The sequence below is a fragment of the Nansenia antarctica genome, assembly GCF_963989245.1.
Source record: "Nansenia antarctica genome assembly, chromosome: 15".
NCBI lineage: Eukaryota > Metazoa > Chordata > Actinopteri > Argentiniformes > Microstomatidae > Nansenia > Nansenia antarctica.
The window spans coordinates 8303433-8315142 of NC_137685.1; the positions used below are offsets into that span (position 1 = coordinate 8303433).

Consider the following 11710-nt stretch of genomic DNA (forward strand, 5'->3'; position numbering starts at 1 on the left):
GGCCCATCTTCACCCGGGTCAGTGCGCCCTACACCCTACGGAGGGTGGTAGTGGACCGGGTCGACGCGGAGGACGGACAGTACGACGTCCTTCACCTGGGCACTGGTGAGTGAAGGCGGGTGACGGTGTAGTGTGTAGGGTGTAGTGTGTAGGGTGGGGTGTGTAGGGTGTAGGGTGTAGGGCGGGGTGTGTAGGGTGTAGGGTGGGGTGTGTAGGGTGGGGTGTAGGGTGTGGTGTGTAGGGTGTAGGGTGTAGTCACTACTAGTGTGTAGGGTAGTGTGTAGTGTATAGGGTTGGGTGTAGTGTGTAGGGTGTTGGGTGTTGGGTGTAGTCACTAGTGTGTAGGGTAAGGTGTAGTGTCTAGGGTTGGGTGTAGTGTGTAGGGTGTTGGGTGTAGTGTGTAGTGTGTAGTGTGTAGGGTGTAAGGTGTTATGTGTAGTCTATAGGGTGTTGGGTGTAGGTTGTAGTGTGTAGGGGGTAGGGGGTAGTGTGTAGGGTGTAAGGTGGAGTGAATATCACTGACCATAGGACAACAAACCAGAGCTAAATGAACAGACCATCTAACTTCAGATGAGGATGTAGTGTGTGTAGTGTGTAGTGTATAGGGTGTAGTGTATAGGGTGTAGGGTGTAGGGTGTAGGGTGTAGTGTGTAGGGTGTAGTGTGTAGGGTGTAGGGTGTAGGGAGAGAGTTGTGGCGGAATCTGGTTTGTTCAGGAATGTTCCGTCAGAGCTGGTCTAAACGAGCCGGGTTGTCAGGTGGAGCAGGTTTCTGTTTTCCCCGAACCCAGTGTCTGTGACGGGGGGTAATGAGGTTGTGTGAGGTTTATGAGGGAGGATATTTAACCTCAGGAGGGTGACCCCCCCGGGGTCAGGGGTCGTTCCGGGGTCACACAGCTCTCTAAGTGAATAGCTCTCAGCGCTCTGAGCCTCGGAGCTCAGGAACTCTCCCCGGCTGATGGATGGTTTGTCATCTCCTCGACTCTGAAAGGCACGGAGACATGACTCACGCCTGCCACAGTAAAGGCGCTCGCATAGTCGGGGCGTACGGTGAGCGGGCCGGACTCCGCACGGCATGTCCCGCGGCCGTTTGAGGTTCCATAGTCGAGCTTACCAATTTCCTACATTTCTCATGCCAGTTTACGCCGTTTTTTGTGTTGCCATGTTTTGTGTGACACCGGTACGCGTCTGCTAGCTATGCGCGGTCACAAAATTGGACCTCCACGGAGTCCGGTCTGTATACGCTACGTCTGACTATGTTTAGGCCTTAACTGAGTATACAGTGGTGTGTATCATTTCATCTTTGATATAATCTTCTTCTTCTGCGGGTTAGGGTTAGGGCTAGGGTTAAGGATGCCAGGGGTAGGGTCAGGGCAGAGTGAGGGTTAGGGTTAGGCATGCCAGGGTCCATCCATCTCCAGACATACTTGTTGAGACAGAACCAGGATGGTTCCCACGACAGCCTCCCCTTCCCACCCCTGGGACCATCCTGACATTCTCTGGAGAGAGTGTGTGTGTGAGAGAGAGAGAGAGAGAGAGAGAGAGAGAGAGAGAGAGAATGTGTGTGTGTGTGTGTGTGTGTGTGTGTGCATGTGTGCACGCATACGTACATGTGTGTGTGTGTGTGTGTGTGTGACAAGGGGCAGTCTGAACTCTGCCTTTACTAAGTGAATTATTGTAGGGTAAATAGTGGACCCCCCCCCCTTCAACTCAGGCAAACAGGACAGAGGCTTCGACTCGGTGTTCTAAGGCCATACCTCGGGAGGTGATGTGTCTCAGGGTTAAGGGGGGGCGGGGGGGGCAGGGTAACAGCTGGTTCTGCCTCATAACTCCTGATTATGTCTCTACTCATAGAGAAAGGTTAGGGTGTCTAACCCAGGGTTACCAAGGAACTGTCCTACAATGTCTTAGAAAACTCCTCATGCTCTTCAGTTTGTTAAAGTCAAACTCTACTGTGGTGATATCTTTTTCTTTCTTGTGTGGTAGTCCCACTCTTGTATTTTTAGTTTTGTATTGGATAGAGACAGTGGAGAATGACAGGAAAGTAAGGAGGAGAGGAGAGGAGAGGAGAGGAGAGGAGAGGAGAGGAGAGGAGAGGAGAGGATTGGAGAGGAGAGGAGAGGAGAGGAGAGGAAAGGAGTGGAGAGGAGAGGAGAGGAGAGGAGAGGAGAGGAGAGGAGAGGAGAGGAGGGGAGAGGAGAGGAGAGGAGTGGAGAGGAGAGGAGGGGAGAGGAGAGGAGAGGAGGGGAGAGGAGAGGAGTGGAGAGGAGAGGAGAGGAGAGGAGTGGAGAGGAGAGGAGTGGAGAGGAGAGGATTGGAGAGGAGAGAAGAGGAGTGGAGAGGAGAGGATTGGAGAGGAGAGGAGAGGAGAGGATTGGAGAGGAGAGGAGAGAAGACGAGAGGAGAGGAGAGGAGAGGATTGGAGAGGAGAGGAGAGGAGGGGAGAGGAGAGGAGAGGAGAGGAGAGGAGAGGAGAGGAGAGGAGAGGAGAGGAGAGGAGAGGAGAGGAGAGGAGAGGAGATTCCTACCTCCACCAGCCTCCCTTGGTATAATACAATATGAACTGCAGTCAATTGTAGCGTAATGTTACAATTAATAAATCATAATGTAATGTAATGTTTGTGAAGATGCAGTACATACATAAATGGGTAACTTAGAGCTTTTTTTTCTGTTTCTTCTTCCCAGATGACGGGAAGGTGCTGAAGGTGGTGTCTATCACCAAGGACAACCTGGAGATGGAGGAGATCATCCTGGAAGAGCTGACTGTGTTTCAGGTGAGGAGGTAGAGTCACGACCCCACAAGCCCTGCATGTACCTTAGTCAATCAAAACGGCTCGTTAACATACAGGCCGAGGCCGGACACAGAAGTATCGGTAAGCTCGGTGAGCAGTTTAGGTGGTACCAGGTAGTGGTAGCGGGGAGAGACTTACCTTCGTTATTGCGGTGCTCCGGTCCAGTTATCTCCTGCTTCAGGGATAGTCCAAGCAGAGTAATCCAAGGGTGTGGTATCCCTTTCGTTTAGTTTCTGGACATATAACATTATCGTGAGCTTAGAATGATAAGGTTCTATCTCCGTTTAGGGTCGTTCAGAGATATTGAGCGTCAACGTTTTTACATTATGTTCTGTGAGATGGAACCTTTGTATTTGATTAATTACTAACTAAAAAATGTCAACATTTTAAAAATAACACCACACAGGCATTAATAATCACCTAATGGATCAGATTATGTAAAAAACTAAATGTTTACAAAAATGGAGATAGAACCTTATAATTCTAACGTCACGATATAACAAATGAACAAACCAGGAGGTAGCAAACCACAAACAGGAAGGAAATCTGCATTTTTCACGACACCCGCCAACAGGCAAGCCACTCCCCCAAGTACCCTGGGTAGCCAATCACCAACCCCACTGAGCTTACAATAACAGACATAGTTGGGCCGTGGCAGTAGCATGTAGCTAGGTACAGCTAGGGGAGGCTGGCGGAGGTAGAAATCGGAGGACTGGCTCATTGTAATGCACGGAACGGAATGAGGAAACGCGTTTGATACCGTTCCAGGGGCCCCAGACAGTGAGCTCCGTCCTCCGATTTCTACCTCCGCCAGCCTCCGCTGAGGTTGGGTGGCGAGGAGGAAGCGTCTGAACGTCTCCGGATAATCAGAGTGTCCCAGTGTACCATCTGTTGACCTGTCATGTGATGACGTATCTGGAGCGTTGGTCGTTGTTTCCACTGGAGCGTTCCTACACTAACAGAAATAACCTCGGAGAGAGGGAAAACAGATAGGGGACATTTTTTCCCATGCAACTGTCTAAATAAGCCAACAACCTCAGGAGAGAGAGAGAGAGAGAGAGAGAGAGAGAGAGAGAGAGAGAGAGAGAGAGAGAGAGAGGAGGGGAGAGAGAGAGAGAGGGAGGCAGAGAGGGAGAGAGAGAGAGACAGAGAGAGAGAGAGACAGAGAGAGAGAGAGAGAGAGAGAGGGAGAGAGAGAGAGAGAGAGGAGGGGAAAGAGGGAGAGAGAGAGACAGAGACAGAGAGAGAGAGAGAGAGAGAGAGAGAGAGAGAGAGAGAGAGAGAGAGAGAGAGAGAGAGGAGGGGAGAACATCAATAAACAAGCAGATCTGAAGCAGAAGACTTTATTGACTTTCGGAATTAAAACCGGATCTAAACCCAATGTTCAACATTCCCTTTAGGCAACAAGATGGATATCTCAGAGATTGTCCTCGAAAAAACGGACAAAGTATGTCTGTGTGTGTGTGTGTGTGTGTGTGTGTGTGTGTGTGTGTGTGTGTGTGTGTCATGTGTGTCTCATCACAGAGATTCTTCTTGAAACCACTGGCAAAGTATTCCCCATAGACTCTGGGAGACTCTAAAGATGCCACTTACATTCTATAGGCCATTTAAACCCAATCGACCTTTATTGTTGTTAAAGCAACATGTCTGCATGACACTTGATTCAAAAAGCATACAGTACATAGAACCAGAACCACGGGAGGCAACAATCACATACTATTGGGAGCGGAGAAAAACAAAACAAGGCTGACATTTTTATTCGTGAAGAGCTTTGAAGAACCAGTTGAACTCTGAGTACCGGGTCTCAACATGGGAGAGTGTGTTTGAGATGTCTTGGCAGGGGGTGGGGGTGGGGGGCGCAGCAAGGAGGGATGGGGCGGTTAGCATAGCGGGGGTTAACATCCACACATGAGCAGGGGAATGAGTTCTCCTGGGGGAGGACCAGAGGTCAGGGCTGGGAGGCTGAGGAGATGAGGAGAGTGTGTCAGCTAGGTGGGAGGCTGGGGGGGCTGGGGAGTGTGTGTGTGTGTGTGTATGTGTGTGTGTGTGTGTGTGGGCCTTGGGTTTGTGGCAGGGCGAAGGGGACTTGGGGGGGCCCTGGCTGGGAGGCTGGGCGGCCCTGGTGATAGGCCCTGGTGATAGGCCCTGGGTGGGTCTGGAGGCTGTGAGGCTGTGAGGCAGGGAGGCCCTGGTTAGGTCTGGGGTGGGGGTGTGGATCACAGGGAGAGAGGTGAGGAGGAGACATCTGATAGCAGAGTTAATGGTCCGCGGCGGCGCTCTGAAAGCCCCCTGAATAGACACCGACGTCAGGGGCCGCTGGGTCACTATGTAGGGGAGCTTATACGAGTCAGTGGGTTGGAAAACGCTGTAACTCAGTCCTCCGGAGGCGGAGGGGTGTTTTGGTTTTCGTCAATTTGGGTCTTCATCACCGGAGACCCCCTCCTCCCCCCCCCTCCCCCAGGGCCCATTGTGTAGTGATGTCTTTAGTGGTTCTCTTGTGTGTTATCTAACCTACCTGATACCCTCCTGCTCCACAGACGCCCACTCCCATCCTGAGCATGGAGCTGTCGACCAAACGGGTAGGTGTCCATGTTCTCTGTCCCGTGTCCCTAACCCATGTCCCCTGTCCCCTGTCCCCTGTCCCTGACCCATGTCCCCTGTCCCCTGTCCCTTACCCATGTCCCCTGTCCCTAACCCATGTCCCCTGTTCCTAACCCATGTCCCCTGTCCCTAACCCATGTCCCCTGTCCCCTGTCCCTAACTCATGTCCCCTGTCCCCTGTCCCTAACCCATGTCCCCTGTCCCTAACCCATGTCCCCTGTCCCTAACCCATGTCCCCTGTCCCTAACCCATGTCCCCTGTCCCCTGTCCCTAACCCATGCCCCCTGTCCCCTGTCCCTAACCCATGTCCCCTGTCCCTAACCCATGTCCCCTGTCCCCTGTCCCTAACCCATGTCCCCTGTCCCATGTCCCCTGTCCCTAACCCATGTCCCCTGTCCCCTGTCCCTAACCCATGTCCCCTGTCCCTAACCCATGTCCCCTGACCCCTGTCCCTAACCCATGTCCCCTGTCCCTAACCCATGTCCCATGTCCCCTGTCCCTAACCCATGTCCCCTGTCCCTAACCCATGTCCCCTGTCCCCTGTCCCTAACCCATGTCCCCTGTCCCCTGTCCCTAACCCATGTCCCCTGTCCCTAACCCATGTCCCCTGTCCCTAACCCATGTTCTGTGTTCCGTGGTCATTAGGAGTTAACATGTGACTTACCGTAGCAGTAAAGGCTCTCACCTGTTAATAAATTACACACCAGATGATACATCTCTACTACAGGGACTTCACTAGAAAGTTAACCACTTTATTCACCCCTTGGCACTCAATGACTTAAAGCCAGTTACCTTATGAGCAGTTATTAAACCCTGTCTCTCCTGTCTCTCCTGTGTGTCTCCTGCAGCAACAGCTGTATGTGAGCAGTGACCATGTCCCCTGTCCCTAACCCATGTCCCCTGTCCCTAACCCATGTCCCCTGTCCCCTGTCCCTAACCCATGTCCCCTGTTCCTAACCCATGTCCTCTGTTCCTAACCCATGTCCCCTGTCCCCTGTTCTTAACCCATGTCCCCTGTCCCCTGTCCTGCAGCAACAGCTGTATGTGAGCAGTGACCAGGGCGTGGTGCAGCTGTCCCTCCAGCGCTGTGACCTGTACGGGGGGGACTGCCCCGCCTGCTGCCTGGCCCGGGACCCCTACTGTGCCTGGGACGGCGCCACCTGCTCTCGCTACTTCCCCAGCAACAAGAGGTGAGAGCCACGCTGCGCTGTTTACTGTTGCTGTTGTTGTTGTTGTTGTTGTTGTTGTTGTTGTGGGAAGCACTTGTAGTTTGACCTACATGTGAAGGCCGTCGGCCATTTTGATGTACCGATTCCTCTTCTTGTTCCTCAGACGCCCTCGCAGACAGGATGTGAAACACGGCGACCCCTGGAGCCAGTGTCGCGACGTGGGAGAGGGTAAGGACCGCTAACCGACCGCTAACGCTAGCGTGTGTTTATCTCTCTGCTGGTCCTATCAGCAGCCTGCCCTCTATGTGTTGTTACTGGAAGACCCCCCCCATGACCCCGGCCCACACGGCCCCGCCCCTTCCTCCCTGCCCAGAGGCCAGCACTGCAGGGAGGCTGGCGGAGGTAGACATCGGAGGACGGGCTCATTGTAATGTATGGAACGGAATTTTGTGTTTGGTACCGTTCCTCATTCCGTTCCGTTACGATGAGTGCGTCCTCCGATTTCTACCTCTACCAGCCTCCCCTGGATCACTGATCTGACGGGATGGGACTAGTCAAAGCAAGCTACACACTGCATTGAATCAACCAATCAAGTCGTATCAGATCAGTGATTTATTCAAAGTAGGAAGAAGGCATTCCAAGAGTATTTCAACCGTTGATGATAACAGGGCTCTTGATGGTGGTTCATGTTACAGTAGAGCGCCCTCCAGTGGTCAGGCAGTGAAGTGTCTCTCCTGTTGCAGGTTCCGTGGAGGTAAAGGTGGTCTACGGCGTGGAGAGTAACTCCAGCTTCCTGGAGTGTGTTCCCCGCTCCCAGCAGGCCACGGTCCGGTGGACCGCCCACACGCCTCCGGCGCAGGCCAGCAGAGAGGTGAGGGGGACTGAACACTGTCCGCACAGCTACATTCATACGTCACTGATTGAATGATTATTAATCTAAAGACATATTTCATCTCAGGACAAAAACATCAAGACACTTGAACATTTTTTTCCCCAAAGCCATAGCCCTTCTCAATAATTGCTGATCATTGTACCTTGCACTTTACATGTTCTTGCACTTAGTTGTACAGTATTTATTCATAATATCCACTCATATTGGTACTGTATATTTTGTCTTGAGTATTGTCGTGTTGTCGTCTTGTTGTTGTATGTACTGTAGCTTGTTTAGTATGGTTGAATACCAAATCATGTTCCTAGTGCACTGCACATGGCGAATAAAGTTGAATTGAATTGAATTGAAACCCTCTGTCCCGTCCAGCTTCTCTACACGGAGGACCGCGTGGTGCAGATGAAGAGAGGCGTCCTGCTGCAGAGGCTGCAGCCAGGGGACGCGGGCCTCTACACCTGCGTCTCTCAGGAGCACTCCTACTCCCAGGTCGAGGCGCGCTACAACCTCCAGGTCATCCCCCAGCAGCACCTGACCCACCCTGCCCCGGGAAAAGGCCTCGATCCTCGGGTAGCCGGCCGCGACAGGGCCCTGGAGGAGAACGCAGGCGGCGGCTACTCCCAGGGCCTCAAGAACTACAAGGACCTGCAGCTGATGGGCGTGGTCAGCATGAGCGCCGACGAGTACTGCGAGCAGCTGTGGTACCGGGAGAAGAGGCGGCAGCAGAAGCTCCGCACGCTCAAGTGGAAGCAGGCGTCGGACAACAAGAAGGCCCGCGTCAGGAGGCACAACCCTCCCAACGCCCCGCTGCAGTGAGGGAGAGGGAGAAGGGAGGGAGGGAGGGAGGGAGGGGGAAGGGAGGGGAGAGACTTGGAGGGGAGAGACAAAGGGACTGTAAAAGCTTCCGTGCTTCTGCACACTTGAATGGACCCTTGCTTGATTGATTGAACAGATGTAAGCTTACTGTAATTATTATTATTATTATTATTATTGTTATCGTTTAACTAATTAATCACTTTTTTTGGAACATAGAACTCTATTTTTGATAGATTGTCGAGACGTTCGTTGTAGGAATATTCCTCGATCATTTCACTGAATGACCACTTTTATTGTGTAGAACGGTTTCTGATTTGTTGTTGTTGTTAATCTGGACTGGGTCATTTGGACCGGGTCATCTGGTAATCTGTGTCTGCTCTCCGCCACCGCCACGACCACCGAAGGTGACTCTGACCTACAGGACACTTACAGGAAGGACCACCGTTACGCAACCAGAAATGTTCCCCCCCCCCCCCTTCCTGCCAGCACACAATGTCTAGGCTCTTCCTCTGTGGACAACAGTGAGAAGCAACGTCTGTTTTCTTTCAAATGCACAGCCCAAAACATTATCTTCATCTGTAGATTCTTCAATGAGTATATTGTTGATGCCAGAAGCGTTTCATCCTGTTGCCATTAGGCCGGTGGTCGTCTGGGGCCGTGTGGACAGTGTGGTTCTCTTCTCTGGAGGAGAATCAAAGGTTGTCAGCATCTGGAGAAAATGAGCGTTAGGCGATGGTGGAGGCATGGAGATGAGAAACCATTTTAGCTCTTTTCAGCACCACTTCAAAACACAAGCACATTTGCACCCATCCTTATAAAAAAACACATTCTTCGATGTGGGTTATTATCATATAATGAAACATTTTGGTTGCAAAAAAAGTGTATGCTTTTTACATTTACCCAACATTTTAATTTTACGATTCACATTTAATTGTTGGGAGGGGGAACACATGGGCCTCTGTATTAACAGAATTTGTGTAATTTGAGTGTAATTAACATGTTAAAGACAAGATTCTGAAAAGACACCAAATGTTTTGGGTGACTGTACACAGCTGGACATCACCCTCTAGTGTTGGTTTTTATACAGACAAACTGTATGTTATTTCTTCTCATTAGCATACTGTAATTATTTAAATAAGGTTGCAGTCTATTTATCCTATTTATGCATACACTAATCTTCTACATGTCATGCATACTAATGAGACAGTGCTGGGACTGATATTCAGTGCAGCACAACTTGTTTACCATCTTCAGATCTGGGGAGACACAATCACAATGGGACAGGCGATGTGGTTTCAGAATATGGTCACAATTCATATCAATATGTTGAAACAAACCATGCTTTTTATTAATTGCCATATCACACACTGGGCTTTTGAAAGAAAATGTTTAAACGTATGCTTTATGTTCATTGACATAGGCTGATTATTACAGAATCTCATCAGTAATAATCATCAGATGTCCTTTATGAGATGAGTATTTAAGAACTGATAACACACATGACAGCCTCAGTGTCTTCATGACTATGGGCTACACACATTTACTCCATAAAGACTTACTGGAAGTCAAACATCCTACTAGAGTGCTTAGGTAGATACACTGTCCTTTAAACATTACAGAAGACAGCATATTAATTTGTTTAAAAAAGATGAATAAATCACAATGTACAAATGCATGACATGACTAACATTGTATGTGATCAATTAAAAAAATGTTTCAAACAATTATTTCCAATTATTGTTTCTTGTATTTATTTTTGTTGTTAAATTTCAGGTATTATCCATGATATCAATGTATTTAATCTCTTACAAACTATTAACCCTAACTAATTACTATCAATATAAGTTACTGTGACTGACGGTGGAAATGCGTGTTTAAGACATTTATTACTGTATAAGAGGCTTTTATGAGAGCATCTTGTTGCTGATTTATTTATGTATTTAATATCCAGAAATTGGCAGATGATTTTCCCATTTGATGTAGTTCATATTTGGAGTTAATAGTTTAATAGTAGCTAATTCTATCTATGTACCGTTTCCTCCATAAGTATGTATTATTCATTGCCTTTAAATGACTAAATAATTAAATTATTATTATATAATGATTGGAGCACTTTGAGCTGCAACGTTTGCATGAAAACGTTTTTCACTTTTCAAAAAATGCGAAATCTATATACAGAGTAGATTGTCCTTCAAAGACATTTAGATTTAGTAATCTAAAAATTATACTTATACTTTTTTATTTTAATTTTTTTATTTTATTTATTTTACTACTCGATCTTTTCAGTTTGTAAAGCGTCTTTGAGTGTCTAGAAAAGCGCTATATAACTCAAATGTATTATAATTATAATAATAATTATTATTATTATTATTACAGGGGTACATTTTCCGACCCACGTCATCAACAGCCGACATAGCTCGCCGTCACACAGCGCCGTCACACAGCGTGCGACTGTCAGTGAAGTTAGCCCAAACAAACATGTGTGAATCAACTGTTGATCGAGCTGATCGGCGGTAGATGTTCACACGCCTGTCCCTCTGTCCCTCTGTCACAGAACATCTCTACAGCCACCTCTAGGACCAGGACAGAAGACTATCCAGGTAATCTGAAGGTATAAACACATATGTTTCTGACATCTCAGAGCCAAGCATGCTTTCTCTGTGTACCTCGTTGTATCTCAAATGTCCCACAACGTTGTTGGGTCTCTACCTCTCTAACTGTTATACGTAGCTGGTTATGGTTGGTTAAGTAATTGAACATAAACAACATGTCGTGACGTTAGAATTATAAGGTTCTAGGATCTCCATTTTGGTCAAAATTGAGTTTTCTTTTACATAATCTGATCCATTAGGTGTTTATTAATGCCTGTGTGGTGTTATTTTTTAAAATGTTGAAATGTTTTAGTTAGTAATTCATAAAATACAAAGGTTCCATCTCACAAAACATAATGGAATGTAAAAACTTTGACGCTCGATATCTCTGAACTGCCCTAAACGGAGATAGAACCTTCTCATTCTAAACGGAGATAGAACCTTCTCATTCTAAACGGAGATAGAACCTTCTCATTCTAAACGGAGATAGAACCTTCTCATTCTAAACGGAGATAGACCCTTCTCATTCTAAACGGAGATAGAACCTTCTCATTCTAAACGGAGATAGAACCTTATCATTCTAAACGGAGATAGAACCTTCTCATTCTAAACGGAGATAGAACCTTATGGCTGGCTAACAGACAGTGGCCACCTGTTGGATCAAGCTTGTTGAACAATCTAGTCAGTGTGTGTTACAGTTAACTTGTGAGGTAGCTAAGATTCAGCTTCACTAAAGCTAGCTCTAGTTCAGCTGTTGGATATGACAGCTTGCTCTTATCTGTCAACCCCCAGTGTGACTTTGGAGACGCCACTGGATAAACAGACATGGGTAAACAGACATTTATTTACCAGCCAGC

General features: G+C 48.3%; 1 protein-coding gene across 1 annotated transcript in view; it reads left to right on the plus strand.

The window, feature by feature from the left end:
- Window positions 1-9949, plus strand: part of LOC308170637 (semaphorin-3D) — an 18274-nt gene extending 8325 nt beyond the window's left edge. The window contains exons 10-16 of the mRNA XM_080545448.1: window positions 1-105; window positions 2684-2772; window positions 5328-5369; window positions 6424-6581; window positions 6724-6788; window positions 7304-7431; window positions 7819-9949. The exon at window positions 1-105 is cut by the window's left edge and continues 118 nt beyond it. Of these exons, the coding sequence (XP_080401574.1) occupies window positions 1-105; window positions 2684-2772; window positions 5328-5369; window positions 6424-6581; window positions 6724-6788; window positions 7304-7431; window positions 7819-8262 (1031 nt within the window). The 3' untranslated portion in view covers window positions 8263-9949. The remainder of the gene's footprint in view (window positions 106-2683; window positions 2773-5327; window positions 5370-6423; window positions 6582-6723; window positions 6789-7303; window positions 7432-7818) is intronic.
- Window positions 9950-11710: the final 1761 nt, after the last annotated feature.